Genomic DNA, 17699 nt, shown 5'->3' on the forward strand with positions numbered 1-17699 from the left:
ATATTTGGTCATTATGTACTTTTAAATAAAATTTTCCGGAATATAAATAATTCATTTTTCTGAATTATTCATAAGAAATTTACGTTTTTTAAGTAATAAATATAACCGATTCAATCACTAGCATAAGCGAGTTAGTTATACTACATCTGTTCCGAATATCGGTCTAAAATATCAATCTACGAAGAAATGTATGCGCTTGAATTTTTGAAAGTCACGATTTTTAAACTAGGGAGACCATAACGCGTTTTCGCGACGTAGAGTGTAACATAGTAAAGTGTCCGCTTCTGCGAGAGGAATGGGCCGTCAAGGATGTCGTCACGGTCGTTCTCGTACTGCTGGTCGTCGTCCCGGTACCGAAGCAGTGTTGCGAATTCGTCGGGCACCAACCCGAAATCCAGGAGATTGCCTGCATGTTCCTACCGAGCAACAATTGCTGTTTAACGGAGAAATTCCGAGGCGAAAAGTTGCTAGGGAAACGTTGCCATCTTTGCGGACGTTGTTTTGAATTTATGAAATTTAAGGCATTAGAAAGTTTTAAGGTGAACGCACATAGAAGTAGAAGTAAGCAGTAAGCAATGAGACGTAAGACTGCCATCTTTCATATGTATAGATATACTGACAATGTTAATTACTTACTTCGTACGTCTTACTGTTTACTGCTTACTGCTTGCTACTTACTTCTACTTCTATGTGCGTTCACTTTGAAACATTTTACTTTCTATTCTGATTGTTTTTAAAAAGAATTTTACTGTTAAAATTTTGTTATAAGATCTTTATAAAAATCCTGTTTAATTCTGGTCAATTGAATGGTAAAATAATGATCATTAATTATTGTAATGATTTATTACTTATTTTGAGTATTAAAAGCATTGCTATTCAATACTTTTCGAAATTTAAGTTTACGTCTCACGTAAATATAAAAAAAGCGCTTTTAAATAAATCGCGCTTTTAGAAAGTTTTTAATAAATCCGTTTTTAAACGCAACAGGATTAATTATTGTACTATATATGAAATAATCATCAATTACGTTTAATTAATATACTCACCGTACGGTTTTGCAGAAAGGGGTACTGAAAAGGCAGTAGATGATTGGATTAGCGGCCGAATTGAGTGGTGTCAAACTTTGTATAAAGGTAGCGACTGCGATATTTGTCTGAGTCTTTCGTATGTGTCCATAAACTTGAAGAAGGTCGAAGACTATGTATGGACTCCAACAAAGGATAAATACTGAAACACAGAATTATTTTCGCTCATATTGCGTGAATCTGACAATTTATATTGTGCGTGCATAGTGCTAGTTAATTGAAATTTACAGAAATATTAGGACAAAAAACAATAATTTCATGATATATATTAATAATTGTTCATTCAATAAATTAGTTAACCTGGCAGAATGCAGCAGTAATTATAACGTCACTTTTAATGCATGCGCTGTAAATAAACACGATTGTTCGCACGATTATTCGCTTTTAATTGAGAGTAATTGTTTCTATCGTAAATTACGAGAATACTACGAAAATCCAGACAAAATGATAGTTTCAAGTTTCTGCCAATTCCATTTTATATAACAAATCTAACTTAGACTATAACGAAACGCTCCATTTATCTTTTTGCAAACACGCTTTGATCTGATTTATAGATGTGCTGGCTTCTATTTTAGAGATAGCACTCATGATTTTTTGTTCAAAAGAAAAGCTTATATGTAAAACAATAAAATCTCGAAAAGATGGAAAAAGAAAACAAAAGGAAAGAAAACAATGAGATACATCGGCATAGATTTATGCAACGAAATATAAAATACGGAATGGATTTTTTATCTGTAATATAGAGTTCAATACATTCATACAAATGAGGCAAATATGATTATGTAAAAAGAATAAATTAAATTACAAAATAAAATTAATTAATTTTATTTTGACTTTGATTAAAATAAAAATATTATGAATTCTAAAAAATGGATCATGTAAAATATTTACACTTTCATACATTTGCACTATTAATATAAAATTTTAATTTTAGAATGCGTTAAAACTATTATAAAATATTATTATTAATGTTTCCGGAGCTAACATGGATCTATTAATTAGATATCACTCAATTATAAATAGCTTTGTTCAAAAATATCAAATAATTCAGTTTTTTTAAGTTACATCAATATTATTCTTATTAAAGTATACTTATAATTAGTATTCATTTTTTATGCTATTTTGATTACTTGTAATTAATGTTTTTTAATAAACATAAATTAAATGGATTTTACAAACCCAGCAATAGCAGTTAGGATAGAATAAGACAATTCCGAATATAGGGTAAATACGAACGATATTATTGCAATAATATATTAAAATATAGAAATAACCTCTCTTATTTCTCGAATTCAATGATAATCAATATACGTTTAATATTTTATTATTACACGTGACCATAGAACGCACTCATCGTTTAAGATAAATATTATTGTTTTCAACTATTTTGATATAAGAGAAAATAGGAAAATTGCGAATACCTAAGGGAAAATTTAAATATATCCAACGGTTATTTATCAATTATAGAAGTCTTTATTAAAAACATATTATAGCTTTAAACTACAGTATAATTAACATTCATAAATTATTTATGTAAACTAAAATTTTAAACAAGAAACAAACCTGATTGCACAGCATTGCTTCGCTTGGCGACACGGCGTAATTGCGAACGGTAAGGTTTTGATCGTTTTTTACAATTTTAGTTTACATTATATATACATATATATAATATTATATATATAATATATGAATGTTAATTATTGTAGTTTAAAATAATTGGAGTATTTTTTTAATAAAAATTTTTATTATTTGATAAATAACCATGGTTTTACATATTTAATTTTTCACCGATATTCGCAGTTCGCCATTTTGAATATGTTATAGATTTTGGCGTCAGCTCCAGAGGATTATGATATTTATAATAATTTGATTGTAGTATAAAATTAAATTTCTATGTTAACTTTATGAATATGTGAAAACGCAAATTGGATTTTTAACTTTAAATGATCTCTAAAATATTAAAATCCTATTAAAATTTTATATATCGTATACATATATGTATACATTAATCTCCAAAATTCTCTGATAGTACTTCGGAGATTAATTAAAAGCAATCATTTTATTATAAAAATTTCGATACATTATAATTACAAATAATAGTTTTCAAATTGCAGGCAATCAAGTTAATTATTACGTAGAGCTCTTTACGCAAAAAAATATTTTGCTGCTTCAGCTAGAATTATAGTTGGTTTTTGTATCCAATAGAAAATTATGTATCATACGCATAGAATTTATAGCACAAATCTAAATTCTATCTCTGTCATCTATATGATTAGATGCAATACATATACCTAATATCGCAGTACTTGCTAGAAATTTATCTATCCTAGCTATTTTTCGTACTTAGATAATTTTCGCTGTAACTGCAAGATCACTTTTTTGTGAATGTTATATACATGTATTATCTTAATATCTGTTATTTTCACTGTTCAGCTGATTGATGTGAACGATTATTGCTTCGATATTATGTACATTATAGCAGTTAACTAATATTATTTCTTAACAGCAAATTTTTTAACTGTTAGACGTAGATTATTTGGTCTTTTTTTTCTGATTAAGATTCTCAGTCAAATGGAATTAATTATTATCTTAACGTTATATCTAACACTGATGAATGTCGAAAATGAAGCTTGTAATGCATGACAATAGCCCGACCATTAAAATCAGTTTAATTGATACATAAAGTCCAGATTGTATATTTGCCGTTGTATTTCAAAAATACGCACCGACGAAAGTAGGGTTGGCGCGTGACCTCGGTAATTGTTTGTACTACACACACCGCGTTGTGTTTACCGCGCGCTAGGCGTACAGATTGCCGCGTCATTCGAGACTCATCAAGTGCGTGTAATAGATAAAGCCAGAAGCCGTTCCACGTGTCGTTGTTTCGTTATTCCTAGGAATCCGTTCGAAACAAATTCTATGACAAAAGGTTTTCTTGTTATGAATGATTAGCTATTGTATTATTTATTATCCACCGCGATTTAATTTTTACGATGCATAAACGTATCTAAATGTCGATTACTTTATAGATTCATAGATAGAAATCACGACGACAGAAGCTATAAAAGCTGTTTCATTACAATATGTACGAACGATAAATATATTTTTCTCTTATAGAGATTTAATATTGGAAGTGATTAATTAGTAATTACTTATTAAAAACATTATTGTTCAATCGTCATTGTTTTTAATATAATTAAAATAAGTAATTAATCGTTACCTTCCAACATTGAATGGGATTTCTATAATATAAAAGCTTGGATTTGAATACTGGCATTGCTCTTCGAACTTTCAATATTTGAAGTTTATTCGAATGTTATTTTAGGATTGAAAGTATGTTTTATCGAATCTAATGAATATATAATAAAAAGCAATAATTATTAAGTACTTGTTTTTTTCACAAAGTTCATACATTAATTTATGAAATGTGACACATGCGAGTCGTAGTTTTATATGATCGTACCTTCTTAAGGTTTTTTTTGTATTATATCGTTGCGGTACAATGATTGCATAAAAGCATAAAACTTCGTGCACGGTATTATATTTTAATAATTAATGCATGACTGTAATTTACAGTGTTATCGTGAGGGGGTGCTACAAACAAGGAACAACACCTCAAGTGAAGAGGAGGTTTGAGAAAGCATCGAATGACGGCGAAGTAACCGCATAAGGTAAATTTTAAGTACTTGCTATTATATATTACTTGTTACTTGCCGGATTTAGCCGTTATTTTCTGTTTCTTGTTAATTAACCGATTATTTGGATAGCTCACGAATAAGAATTAAAGGGAAAAAGACTTTTATCTATAAAGAAATTATATATGTAACAATTTATACTTAAAAGAAAAAAAGACATTTTTTTTTAAATTACATAATTACTTTATATTAAATATCTATTTGAGAAAGATGAACAAAAAATTCAATGCAAGCAATTATTACTTTTTAACAGTATAAATTTTTTGGAATATTACAGTTTATATTTTATATTTGCATTTTACAGATCAACGCAGTTTAAACTTCGCCACTACGATTGAGGTATGAGTAAGTAAAATAATTTTTTAATTGAAATAATGGATCTATGAAAAAATTTTTTAGATATTTATATAGACATATATATTAACTTTAGAATATAAATGTTACCAACAAATGTGTAGCTCATAGATTCAGTATATGTATTCAAATGAATGGGCTAGGATAGATCAATATTATCATTTAATCCTGGAATGCGTGTACATTTATCTGTAGATTTATTGTGTATATCCTTCCCCGGTATGCACTTGCACACATACCAGCTCATTATATCAATTCATAATTCAACGATGCATTTATTGACACATTCTGTATCTTATGATACAGAATATTAATTATACACCAGTCGTCTCAAATTTATGGGATAAACTCGCAAGCGTGCATATAAAAATATTAGGAAATATTCCACATAAATAAGTTTAGCAGACAGTAAATAAACGATAATAAAGTATTATTTGTACAAAAAAGAAATTTTTAAGTTAAATAAAGATGTAATATCTATTGTACTTTTTACCAAACAAATTACACACAGAAAAAGTTTTAGGAAATGTAATTAACGGATATCATAAACACACACACACACATATCATAAAATTATTTAAACAATTTTTTAATATCAAATATAGTACAAATAATTAATTTTTCGAATTTATTGAAAAATAAACGAGAAGGATAAAAAATACAATATTATAGTAAGAAAATTGCTATAATATAATTTTTAAAAATATAGAAAGATATATTTTTCTTCAAACTTCTTTATATCTAATAGATATAGAAATAATCAATTGTTTTCTTTATATGTACGATAATTGTGTAAATCAAAATTAATTGATATAAATGATTCAATAATGAAAAGAAATTGGCATTGACAAAACAAGGTACGGAAAAGTTAGATTTTATTAGCTGTGTTGGTTTATTTATCTTCCTAAATATTTGAAAAATAGAATTCTAAAATGTGTGTTTATTCTCCACTTTTTGCAGAATTAAATGTTGTATAAACTAGTAGAGAAAAGTACCTAATCTATTTATTATATATATATATATATATATAGAAATTTTTTCATAGTGCATACATCAACAAAAGAAGGACAACAAATATTTCATAACCACGTGTATTAAATTTTAACTATTTTATTTATTAAAATCAACGCACTAATACTAACTGTGTTCGTTTTTATATTGTATCAAAGCTAACTTAGTATTTCATAGCCCAGCCATCCATGTTAGCTCAATAGTAATAACTTTTATTTATTTAGATAAGCTACACGTAAAAAATTAAAAATCAATTCAATAATGAAAACCAATATTATCGGAGAAAATAATATGATAGCAAGAGATAGTACGTGTGCTATCATTGACGAACTTAAATGGAATAGCTTATAATTTGAAAATTACTATTGCGAATGTGATAATTTTTCTATTAAGAGATTTTTTGTTCTATACTTAATTTTTAAAATACTTTAACTAATCTAATAAATCTATTAGATAAATTTTTAGTATTATGTATTGTAAGACATACTCTATATAAATAATATAAATAATTCTAGAGTCATACAAAAATTAATATTTAAGAAGTGGTGTTTTAGAGGAAAACAATTAGATTCAAACATTTCGCTGCTTCAATGAATCAATAAAAAGTAATTGTATTTATCTGCAAATATTTTTTATATCAATGGTTATAAAAATATATATACATTAAATTATTTGTTATCGACTTGTACATTATGGCGTTTGAATCTTATAAAAGCTCTAATCTTTTCTAAATCTCCTTTTTTTTTTAGGACATCTTCATTTAGTTTTTTCGATATATTAACGAACTACTTGTCATTTATTTTTGTGATTCGTTAATATATCGAAAAAACCAAATAAAGCTTTCTCAAAAGAAAAGGAGATTTAGAAAAGATTAGAGCTTTCGCAAAGTTCAAACGTTTTACCGCCATAGTATACGAATTGATAAAAAATAATCAATATATATATATTTTTATAACCATTGATGTAAAAAGCATTTGCAGATGAATACATCACTTTTTATTAATTCATTGCTAAAGCAACAAAATGTTTGAGTCTAATAATTTTTTTCTGAAATATTATTTTTTAAATATTATTTTTTTTGTATAACTATAAAATTATTTATATTATTTATATTGAAATGTTATTTATTTTTAATTACCAAATAAATAATATTTCAATATGACAAAACAAAGCATTTATGGATTATAATATCAAGATACTTTTAATAACAGCATAAAGCACTTAATAACTTATTAGGAATTAAAATTAATTATGAACGAAGAATTTTTGATCTTTTTCTCTATTTAAAGTTGAAAAGCCAAACATCTGTCTTGTATAATTTCGTTAAGAAAAAGTCAATTTTAAATTTATCTTATTATAAGTTGTTAGGAAGCTTCATATTAATAGATATTATTCGAGGACAGAATATATAGCTTTTTTCCTTTTTCAATACATCTGTGACCAAAAAGAAAATTAAAAATTGCTCTTGTAATATCGATATTGGAAAAACTACAGAGAAAAGTCGTCAAACGTGAAAAAACTGGGTGAACATCTGACGCACACAGAGTAGGATAACTTTTTTTAAAATAGAAAAACAGTTTCAAACAGCCTACGGCTAATTCATTTCTCGTTTGAGAATATTTATGTGAATTCTGTTATTCCAATAGTTATTGTTAATGCATTAATAGTTTATAAAAAGTAGAATAACGATGTAATTGTAAAATTCGTTAATGTGTAGTTTCATTATATTATTGCTAGTTTGAATGAAAGATTCGTAACGACTGTAGTAGCAAATAATATAAAAAAAGTCTCTTTGGAAAATTTTTACAAGTTGTATACAAAACGTAATTCGAAGAAATCTTTTAATCTCTCTCTGTTCTTTTAGCTCTTTTAAATCGCTTTGTGAATATAAGAACATAATGTTATTTTTCGTAAATTATAAAGGAGGTTATTTAAATTAAGTTAGAAAAATTAAATATTTGTACGTGAAATAAGAAACATCTAATATTTTTTATATTACATTTTTTTATTGAATTTAAATAATTAGATATAATAGACAAATTAATGCATGCATACTTGGAATTTTAGCAAATCTATCCAAGACTTTTTTTATAATATAAAATTTTCGATAGAAATATTTCATCGTGCATTCTCAAATATTGTTACGATTATTGAAAAGAAACTGTATATGGTATTTTTCACCATGTTACGATTGATAATTTTACACTCGAAAAATTCGATTAAACATAAATTGGATGGTTCGATTTGTAATTCGCGACGAGTGCACACCTTTCTAATAACCGATCAAAACGTACAAACATTTCTAAAGAAAGCGATGAATGATTACATCTCTCACAACTGATGAACGTACGTATATATGTATTATTTCGAGAGCGAGGATATTATCTCTCAAATATAATACGTACACATTAGCAAGTTTTTTAATTCGATATATTGATTTTATGATTTTAAAATGAGCAATTAAAAGAAAGTTTATCTCGTTATTTTATTCAAAAAAATTTGTAAACGCTAATGAAACTAACATAGAAATTAAAAACATGTGATCTTTTCACATTGAGCATAAAACATTGATTAAAAATACGCGCTTGTATGTCTTATACTTCGTTTAATGAAAATTTTTTTTATTACTTAAAGAAAGAAAGAGAGAAACATTTTATACTAATATAATAATAATAATGAGATATTAAATCTGTTATTTTTGAAGTAGAAAAGCTAATTCCCTATAATTATAGATTAATTTAAAAAGTAATTTTTAAGAGAAATTTCAAGAATAATATGTGAAAAATTTTATATCTTCAGAAATGGGTTAATCTCACTTTTACTTTTCAATATCAATGTTTACATTAGAATAATTCTTAGAAATTGATATAATTATCCGATAATCTTGCTATTATTACAATAGCGATTATCAATTTTATTATTAACAATAATAATAGAATAATTAACAGGAGTAAATTACAAATGTATTAATATATTCTAAAACAATAAGATGATTTCCCAGGTAGCACATATTCGTTTAAAAAACGTTTCACAAATGTTTCTTTGAAACGTTCCAATTGGCTCTTGAAAACGTTTCTGATTGTTTAAAATGTCCATTCGAAAAACGTTAAGAAAAATGGTTTTTTTCTGATAAAGAACGTTTAAGAAACAATCGAAATATCGCTTAAGAAACGATTAAAATACTATTTTTGTATATATATATATCTGTGACAAAATTTTCTTTTTCACAGAATTATTAAAATAATGTATTCACATATATGTATACATACGTATTTTTTAAAATAAAGTTGAATAAATCATTAAAATAATGATTTTCTATAATAATTTATTCAATTTTAAAAAATGTATATGAATACGTAAATACATGATTTTATTATTAATTCCGTACAAAAGCGAACTTTTAAAAAACGAAATAAAGAAAATATTGTTCTTTTCTTCTTCTTCTTCTTCAAAAAAAAATATATTTATATAGATTAATACACTAACATTAGAGAAATATCATTTTACAATTTTCGCAACAGTTAACGAGATATTAATTACTAAAAATTGTCAAAAATTGGTATTCAATAATTTTTTACTCAAACACTATCTACTTTACAGAAAAACTGCAAGAGACAAAAATTGTTTATTTTCTTTTCATAGAACTCTAAGAATTTTTTCAGAATTTTTTATCAACTTTTTAGTATTGCATTTTTTTCTTATTTTTACCAACATACAAAAATATTAAAAAATTCTGGAAAAATTCTAATCTATGTATTAGATATATTACAATATGTACAGAGAATATTTCATAACTCATTATGTCATAGTCTGTCTTCGGTATAATATACGATCAGCTAAAATAATCATGTCTCGTCAGAAATTTTATGTTTCTACAAAATGACTTTATACTGAGATTCCACGTGTCAAGACTGATGGCTCTATAAAAACGTTATAGATACGGTTTATGAGAATATTTATGGAATTCAAAACACATACACACGCGTACTAAAATATCTGTTAGATATGTCTTTTAAAAAAGGATTATCTAGGTAAGCTCTTTTTATAAGATTATTTTTGGCATTACAGTAATTCTTTTTCATATATCAAATGTCCAGTATTTAATTAATGAACTGAAATTAATTACACTGAGAATCTCATCGCTCATGAAATAAATGAGTAGAATTCATATTTTTCATCCGAACTATATTAATTTCTTTAGCCCGTTTCTCTCGGAAAAAAGAACATTTCGTATATAATATACGATCCCTTCCATCTTAGTAGATTCTCACAAGAATATCAAATAGCAGGATCGTTTGCTTATCTCCTTGTGGTACGCCGCGCAAATAAAACGGCTCACCAATTTCGTATCAAAGAAACATAGGAGATGCTGGATAGAAACTTATTACTTTTTACTGTCGCGAAATATTGACGTAGTCGTCTTTCTGTTATCATCATCTACGAAAGTACTCGTATACGTCAAAGGAAAAAAAGGAAACTTCGTACCTTAAAGCAGATATATTATGGTTTGTCGGGACCTAATAACTTTCCTCATACCCATACGAATTTGTGAAAGAATGGTCATAAAATTATATGCCAGACGCTGAAGTATAACTTCATACGAAGCCGAAGAATCTTATATAAATATTTGACTAAAAAGATTTTACTGCAAACCCGAATTCCCTTTAAAACGAATCTTGACACAATATATGTAACAGAATTTTTAAATTCTAAGCGTCTTATGCGGGACGATTATTTCTATCGCTTGATTTTATAATGTGATTTTTTCAGGCGAATTTAATTAAAAAATTGTATTTCTTATAAAGATTATTATTCAATGATTTACAATTATTAACTAAATAATAACTTATTTTAAGAACGACATTTTACACTTGTATTATATCATTTCTCTATATGTGATTTATATCTTACCGAATACTATGACGAAGGTCATTTTTACGGTCTTGATTTTCGCCTTGGGAATGAGACCCCTCGAGGACGCCCTCCGAGTATCTCTGGTAGGTCCCTGACGTAGCGCTGCTCCTTGCGACCATATCGTGACTACGATGACCGTGTAACAGCCTCCTATTATCAGAGTGGGCGCTATAAAGAGGCTAAAACTCACCAGGCTCATGTAGATCTTCCATTGAGTCGGATCTAAATCGATCCAGCACTGCGGCGTATCCTAAAAATGATTGTTTGCGATTACGCTCGTCTTGTGAGCGCCAAGCTTTCAAATTCTTATCATTAAAAGAGCTTTTAAAAAAAAATGAGGAACGGTTGTGTATAATATGTTGATGCTTTATCTAGCAAGATATACATAATTTTTTTTATAGGTGTGTTGATACGCGGTTTTCAAAAGTGTAAGAATGTAAATTATAAGTAAGTAAATCGAAGACGACTTTTTTTCTTTAACAAAAATGTAAGGAAATGTCAAAATAGGTTTTTTTTTTATCGTTTCGATATCTATTTAACAAGAAAAAGAGAAATGGTCCTCCTCTAATTTTGATGAGCTTTTAATTCACATTTTTAGGGGGTGAAATAATTAGTTTCTTTCAAAGTAAATTTTTCATGAATAAAATACTTTTAAAACCGTTCAACTTTTATTACAAATTTTTTTTCATTTTTTATAGTTTCGACGATATTTGCTTAAAAAAAAAAAACTAACCAATTTTCTTCAAAGAGATGTTTCACCCTCTAAAAGTGTAAAAAAAATACATTTTTTATTTTGGCGGACAATAACTACTAAAAGCTTATTAAAATCGGAGGTTGATACTTCCTTGTGTTTCCTTGTAAAAAATACGTGTGTGTACCTGTATTTGTTTCTCTTCGTACAGGAATACAATCGGCATACTGAACAATGCTGATAATGCCCAAGCCGTAATCACCAAAGCTCGGGCTCTCCACCCTGCGATCAAAATTAATGCCTGTTAATAATAGATTATATTTCCAATTTTGTGATTAATAAATAAAAGGTATCACATATTTTTTTATGCTCAACGGATATTAAAAACGTAACCCGGGATTTTTATTTTTAATTTGTTTTTTATATAAACATTTTTTTTACGGAAAATTGACGCAGCATGTGCAACTTTGTATGCAATGTTATGAAAGAAGCGTAGCTATTTTCGTGAATGTCGGGTTTTACGTCAACTAGCGATTCAAAAAATCAAAAAGGAAAAGGTTCGTCATAGCGAACGGTGCTCATGACGAGTGGCGGAACCAGTTTGAAAAATTGAGACAAGAGTCTGTTACTGCTGTAATAAGCTTGAAACCTAAAATAGCGGTGTAGCATGATATGATTATAACATGCTACATCATTTATTTAACTTTTTGGTAACATAACGCAAAGAATGATCGATTACACGTCGATATCATATTATGACATGTTTTCGTTATTCTCATGAGTGTCATTTGTCTGTTATTTTCAACAACGTATAATTAGTAGCATCAGCAATTGTCTCGGTTTAAAACCGACATAAAAAGATATAACATGTATCATCGATACGAGTCCGTTAATCCTGCTACTATGTAATTACGATGTGCACGATTGATAATTATAAATCGTCGATAATTGGAAGAATGATCGCGTATAGAAATTCATAACATGATGGGTAAATCTGGAATTAAAGCGAATCTGATTGAATTATTGTAATAGTCCCGTGCTGATTAATCATGTTCTCTCATGTCTCTTCGATAATGCTACAGTTACTTTAATCTCTGTTTAATGACATATGTAACAAGCGTATGGTTTAACATTAACAGATTTAAATCTACCGCTTTAAAACCTGATTCAAATCGTAATTAAAATTTGCACGGATTAATACAGAATGCATAAAAAACAGTTTTGCTAAAATTGTTTAAACATTTAGTTGAATATAATTTTGTTAGGCCATCAAAATAATTACGCATAGGACGGTCAAGCTGGTTTTTTTTAATCGTTAAACGTTACATATTTTAATAAGTATAAACACATTAGTATCACGTTTTTATGATGTAGAATGATTAAAATTTTTTTTTAAACAAATTGGATTTGTTTTAATTTACAACGGTCCGTATAATATTGAAAATCGGGCTAATGGCAAAAATACTTTTGTATTAAAATCATCTAGTGATGAAGTACCGTGCGATAGTCGAGCGTGATTGGTTGTGTGTGTGTGTGTGTGTGTGTGTGCGTGTGGATTCTGACACTTCCCAATTTCTGTAATTCTAGCTATCAACAAGCCACAAGAATATCGATATATAGAAGGTAGAAGATAAATTTTATTCTGGTGCGGAATACCCGCCACAACGATTCGTGAGATGCCTCCGTGTGATAGACGATACGACTAAGCAGAAAGATAAGAGAACCTATCTTTTTCTTCAGCCTTTATCTTGTCACAAAAAGAAGCTAATAAAAAAAGAAAAAAGGAAGAAACATGCGCGATCTACAAAGTACGCGATATTAATTCTGAAAGGAACTGCGGCGAAGATATTATGTCACAGATCATGAAATAATCTGGCCGTCAATATTGATAGTGCCGCTACCGTTTGCAGCTAGGATATTTCTAAAGAAAGTCTCGGATAGATCGATTTTTATTACTTTTTACTTAGCTCTGTCGTAAGTTTCTTGAGCAAAGATAGGCGCATAGCGTATATCTGATATACGGAAGTCAAAGCAATTTCTTGACGGTAAATATGAATAGAATAGAGGAATCCGAAGGATATCAAAGTGATATAAGGGTGAGGAAGGGCACCCATACTGTGAGGTAAATTGCACTGTACAGGGGCGGATCCAGACATTTGTCAAGGGGAGGGGGCCATTGACGCGCCGCAAGCAAAATTTTTTCAAGTTTAAATATAAAATATGAGATATTTAAGTTACTATTGTCATATTACATTGAAAAGTACTATATAATTATATAATCCAGGAAACGTTTTATTTAAAATTATAAACATAAAAAGAATAATATATTTTATAATATATATATATACGCACAATAAAAAAAAAATATATATAACATTTTATAGCAAAATATCTAATTTACGTTTGTAGCGCGAACGAGTGGAAAATAAAAGCTGTAGCACAGATTTTAATCTTAATTTACTTACTTTTTGGAATATATAAAGGAATCTATATTTTTGTACTTAGAAGATTCTTAAAATAAAAAAATATTTTTGGAATATCAAAATCGTGATTAAGTATTTCAGAAATATTAAAAGTATGTATAACCTTTTGCTATAAATATTTTTAAAAAGGGAAACTCAAGGTGAGAGTGAATCCGCCCCTGACTCAGTATGTCGGCTGGCTGACAGATACTAATAGTCTTTGACTTGCTGTGAGCAACATTCGAAATCGCATATTGACGTATGAAATAACTCTGCTATCATACAGTTGTGATTAGATTGACGCGAAAATAGTGATCGACTATTCTATTCCTTTGTATTGATAATTATTGAAGATTTATATTTTTATTCATAAGGTTATACTTTTTATAAAATTATATTTTTGTTTTGCGTTTGCTTCAAAATTTATTTTTTTATTGATTTATATTCACGGAAAGGTCAATTTTATTGATATATACCTAAAAATTTATAAACAGATTTGATAATAATTTTGTTGAACCATTAAAATAATTAATAGGACGCTCAAACTGGTTGCTAGTAGGACATTAAAATTTTTTAAAGTATTGAATTATGCTTGAAATGTTTATATTTCTGATTATTTTAATAGTTCAACAAACTTATTTTTAAAGCTGTATCTAGCTAATTTTTTAGACTTTAACAAAATCGTTATTTCCGTGCATTTCATCTAATTTTCAGCTGTTTGAGCTGAAAATTTAAAATAATTTGTCTTCTTTTAATATATTTTATCCGGTTTACAAAATTTTTTTAGAATGCCTTCTTTTATACAGTAATGATAATTTAATGCATTAAGCTGTTAAGAATTTTTCTTCTCTCTCTCCCCCCCCCCTCTCTTTCTCTTCCTTTACTCATTTCAATTAAAGATTTTTGCTCGAAGATAGCCTTTTGACTTCGAGGTTGAACATTATTCATGTCTCAAGAGAATCTATATATTCTGAGTTTCAACTAAACTATATTAATGAGTTTAGCTCGAAGTACCGCTTTGTGAAGGGATCCAACATTAAAGGCTGTGATCATAATATGCGCGCTAATGTACTCACAGCTGCCGGAGAAGTTCATCGGACGGGTAATGGCGTCGTATCTGTCGATTGATAAAGCCACGAGGACGTAGGTCGAGCTGTAGGTTACTACGGCCTGCATAAACCTTATCAGTTTGCAAGCTATATTACCCGCATACCATGCAACAGTCGTTCTCCAGATTATATCCGTTAACACGGATATTAGGCCGACCAGTAGATCTGTAACAAGGTACACAACGACGAAATGTGATACAACGTTTACGAACGCATATTTACTAATCAAGATTATCAGTTAATGGGGCAGCTCTGTTTTCAATATTTTACATTTAGTCTTCGAGCCTAGACTTCGAGTATCCTCAAAAACACACAAGCGCAATACTCATTAATATTTCAGAAAATCTCTTCGTTCGAAATTAGACGGAAAGTTAATAGATCTACTTTGTGCATTTCATATTTTTTCTTCATTATTACAAGAATTAGCCATTAAATTCACAGAAACTTGCCGAAAATAATTTTCGCTAAAGAAAATATTGTACAAACCTTAAGATTATAACAAACTTATATAACCGTTATGTGAATTTTAAAGTTTGTCGGATATTAAGCGTAAGATTTTTGCAACCGTAGAGACGCCGTGCGACTCTTAACTAACTTGTGAAGACGCGTTTATGGAATAACACCTTTAACCGAGAAATAAACCTCCAGATACGTGATCAGTTTATAGCTCGTTTCGATATTTTACGTCATGTTGCTCTACTTTTATGCACGAGTAAAAATACGGAACATAAAATAAGATCAAACGTTACGTAATAATGCATTGGTAATTTCGACATTTCTGTACCGCAACATCTATATCATAAACGTCACAATAATAAGAAATTATTTCCAAACGACGTAAAATTTTTTCATAAAAATATAATCATGCCACGTATGTTCTGTAACGTTTTGTATCGCAAAAGATTTTTAAAAAGGTTATCTGAGTAAAATATAAAAATATATAAGGGTAAAAATAAGTTCAGTCTCGGTTATAAATATAAAGCATGATTCACAAATTGACGTATACGAAAAATAAATTAAAAAATAGTTTCATAGATTTTAATTTTATGAGCGAATTCTATGCTTCGTGGAAATTCTGTTAGATGTGGCATTACGAGTCGAAATTGAGCGGAAATGAAAGTGTATATATTAATTCAAGAAATAGAAGATGACACACGAAATGTCATACCATTTATTTTATACAGGGTAAGATTACTGTCATTGGAATGACGTCTTGATTAGATTTTTTAAGTATCTTAAAAGCTAAGCAAACTAGTGATGATCTGTTTACGTAGGAAGGTAATGCACATCTCCCCACAATTTTCAACGCAACAAGTTCCGCCGTGAGCGCTGTTACTAAATGATGTATGTCAACGTAAATTAGTCTTACAAAAATTTTATTTTACGCTGCAAAATTATTAAATTACCAACATAAATGCCAGATTTGTAAAATTATTGTATTTTTTTAGGTTTTGGTTACATAATATTTTTTATTTTAACATTTTTTAGAAAATATTGAAATTCTCGTAATGTTGTGCCGCGAGCGACACAAGGAACGCCGGAAATGGGAACCGGAAAAATCACACGAAGTGTTTTGCAAACGGATATAACTTTATTTGGAAAATATACTTTCATGTAAGGAAGTACCGGATATCCGGGAAGGATTGCTAGATATCCAGTTCTATATTTCTAAAAAATATGTCAGTGTAATGATAAAAGTTTTCAGGTATTCGTACCATTATACACATCATTTTAATGTAAGGTTTAATGTAAGGCCAAATATATTACCAGAAATCAGATATTTGGCAATCCTCAGATGTCCGATACATCCTTAGGCTGCATTCGCTTTACCGCTCACAGCGCTTGTGAGCATCAATTATCCTTGTTTAATATTTACTAAACAACAAGGATAAAACGATTCTTAAAGTGTTGTGAACGTCAAAGCGAACACAGCTTTAGTTCAAGTAGCAAAGATTCAGCCCTTTTATCTGCCCGAATTTATTTCGTAATAGTGATGAATTGACGTGTGTACATTGTGAATTGATTTGATGTACATTTCTAAACGTTTACCGATAATTGCATAGTAATAAAAATATATAAGAGCTGTATATTACATTTTTCAGATGATATTTTCCCTCTCACGGGTACACCTTGACGTGGTGAGAGGGCTCAGTACCCGGAGGATATACACGAAAAGAACGGTTTTTCTTAAGTATCTACAAATTTTTGGATCTATGAATCATATATCTAGTCAAATTTTTAGATATTTAATAAAATCTTTCTGTTCGTGTAAAAATCCAACGACGCGGAAGCTAACGTACCCTCGTCGCCGATTTAATTGAAAGTGAACGAACCGCAGCCGGTTCGTCGCGTCGCGCGTTTGCTTCGGGAGTGCCGTT

At 28.7% G+C, this 17699-nt stretch overlaps 1 protein-coding gene across 1 annotated transcript; it reads right to left on the bottom strand.

Moving 5' to 3' along the window:
- Window positions 1–220: 220 nt before the first annotated feature.
- CCAP-R (Crustacean cardioactive peptide receptor) lies at window positions 221–16011 on the bottom strand. The gene is made up of 6 exons (XM_018446002.1): window positions 16007–16011; window positions 15289–15542; window positions 11938–12032; window positions 11057–11309; window positions 1047–1227; window positions 221–416 (listed from the first exon to the last, which is right to left on the bottom strand). Exons 1-6 carry the CDS (start codon window positions 16009–16011, stop codon window positions 221–223), a joined length of 984 nt encoding a protein of 327 aa, XP_018301504.1.
- Between the last annotated feature and the right edge of the window lie 1688 nt (window positions 16012–17699).

This window comes from Mycetomoellerius zeteki, unplaced genomic scaffold, assembly GCF_001594055.1.
Source record: "Mycetomoellerius zeteki isolate Tzet28-1 unplaced genomic scaffold, Tzet1.0 scaffold174, whole genome shotgun sequence".
NCBI classification, from domain to species: Eukaryota; Metazoa; Arthropoda; class Insecta; order Hymenoptera; family Formicidae; genus Mycetomoellerius; species Mycetomoellerius zeteki.

Coding starts and splice junctions, on each gene's coding strand:
- CCAP-R (XM_018446002.1), bottom strand. Junction 11,310..11,937: donor ACGAAGAGAAACAAATACAG/GTACACACACGT, acceptor AATCATTTTTAG/GATACGCCGCAGTGCTGGAT. Junction 417..1,046: donor CCTTTCTGCAAAACCGTACG/GTGAGTATATTA, acceptor GTTGCTCGGTAG/GAACATGCAGGCAATCTCCT.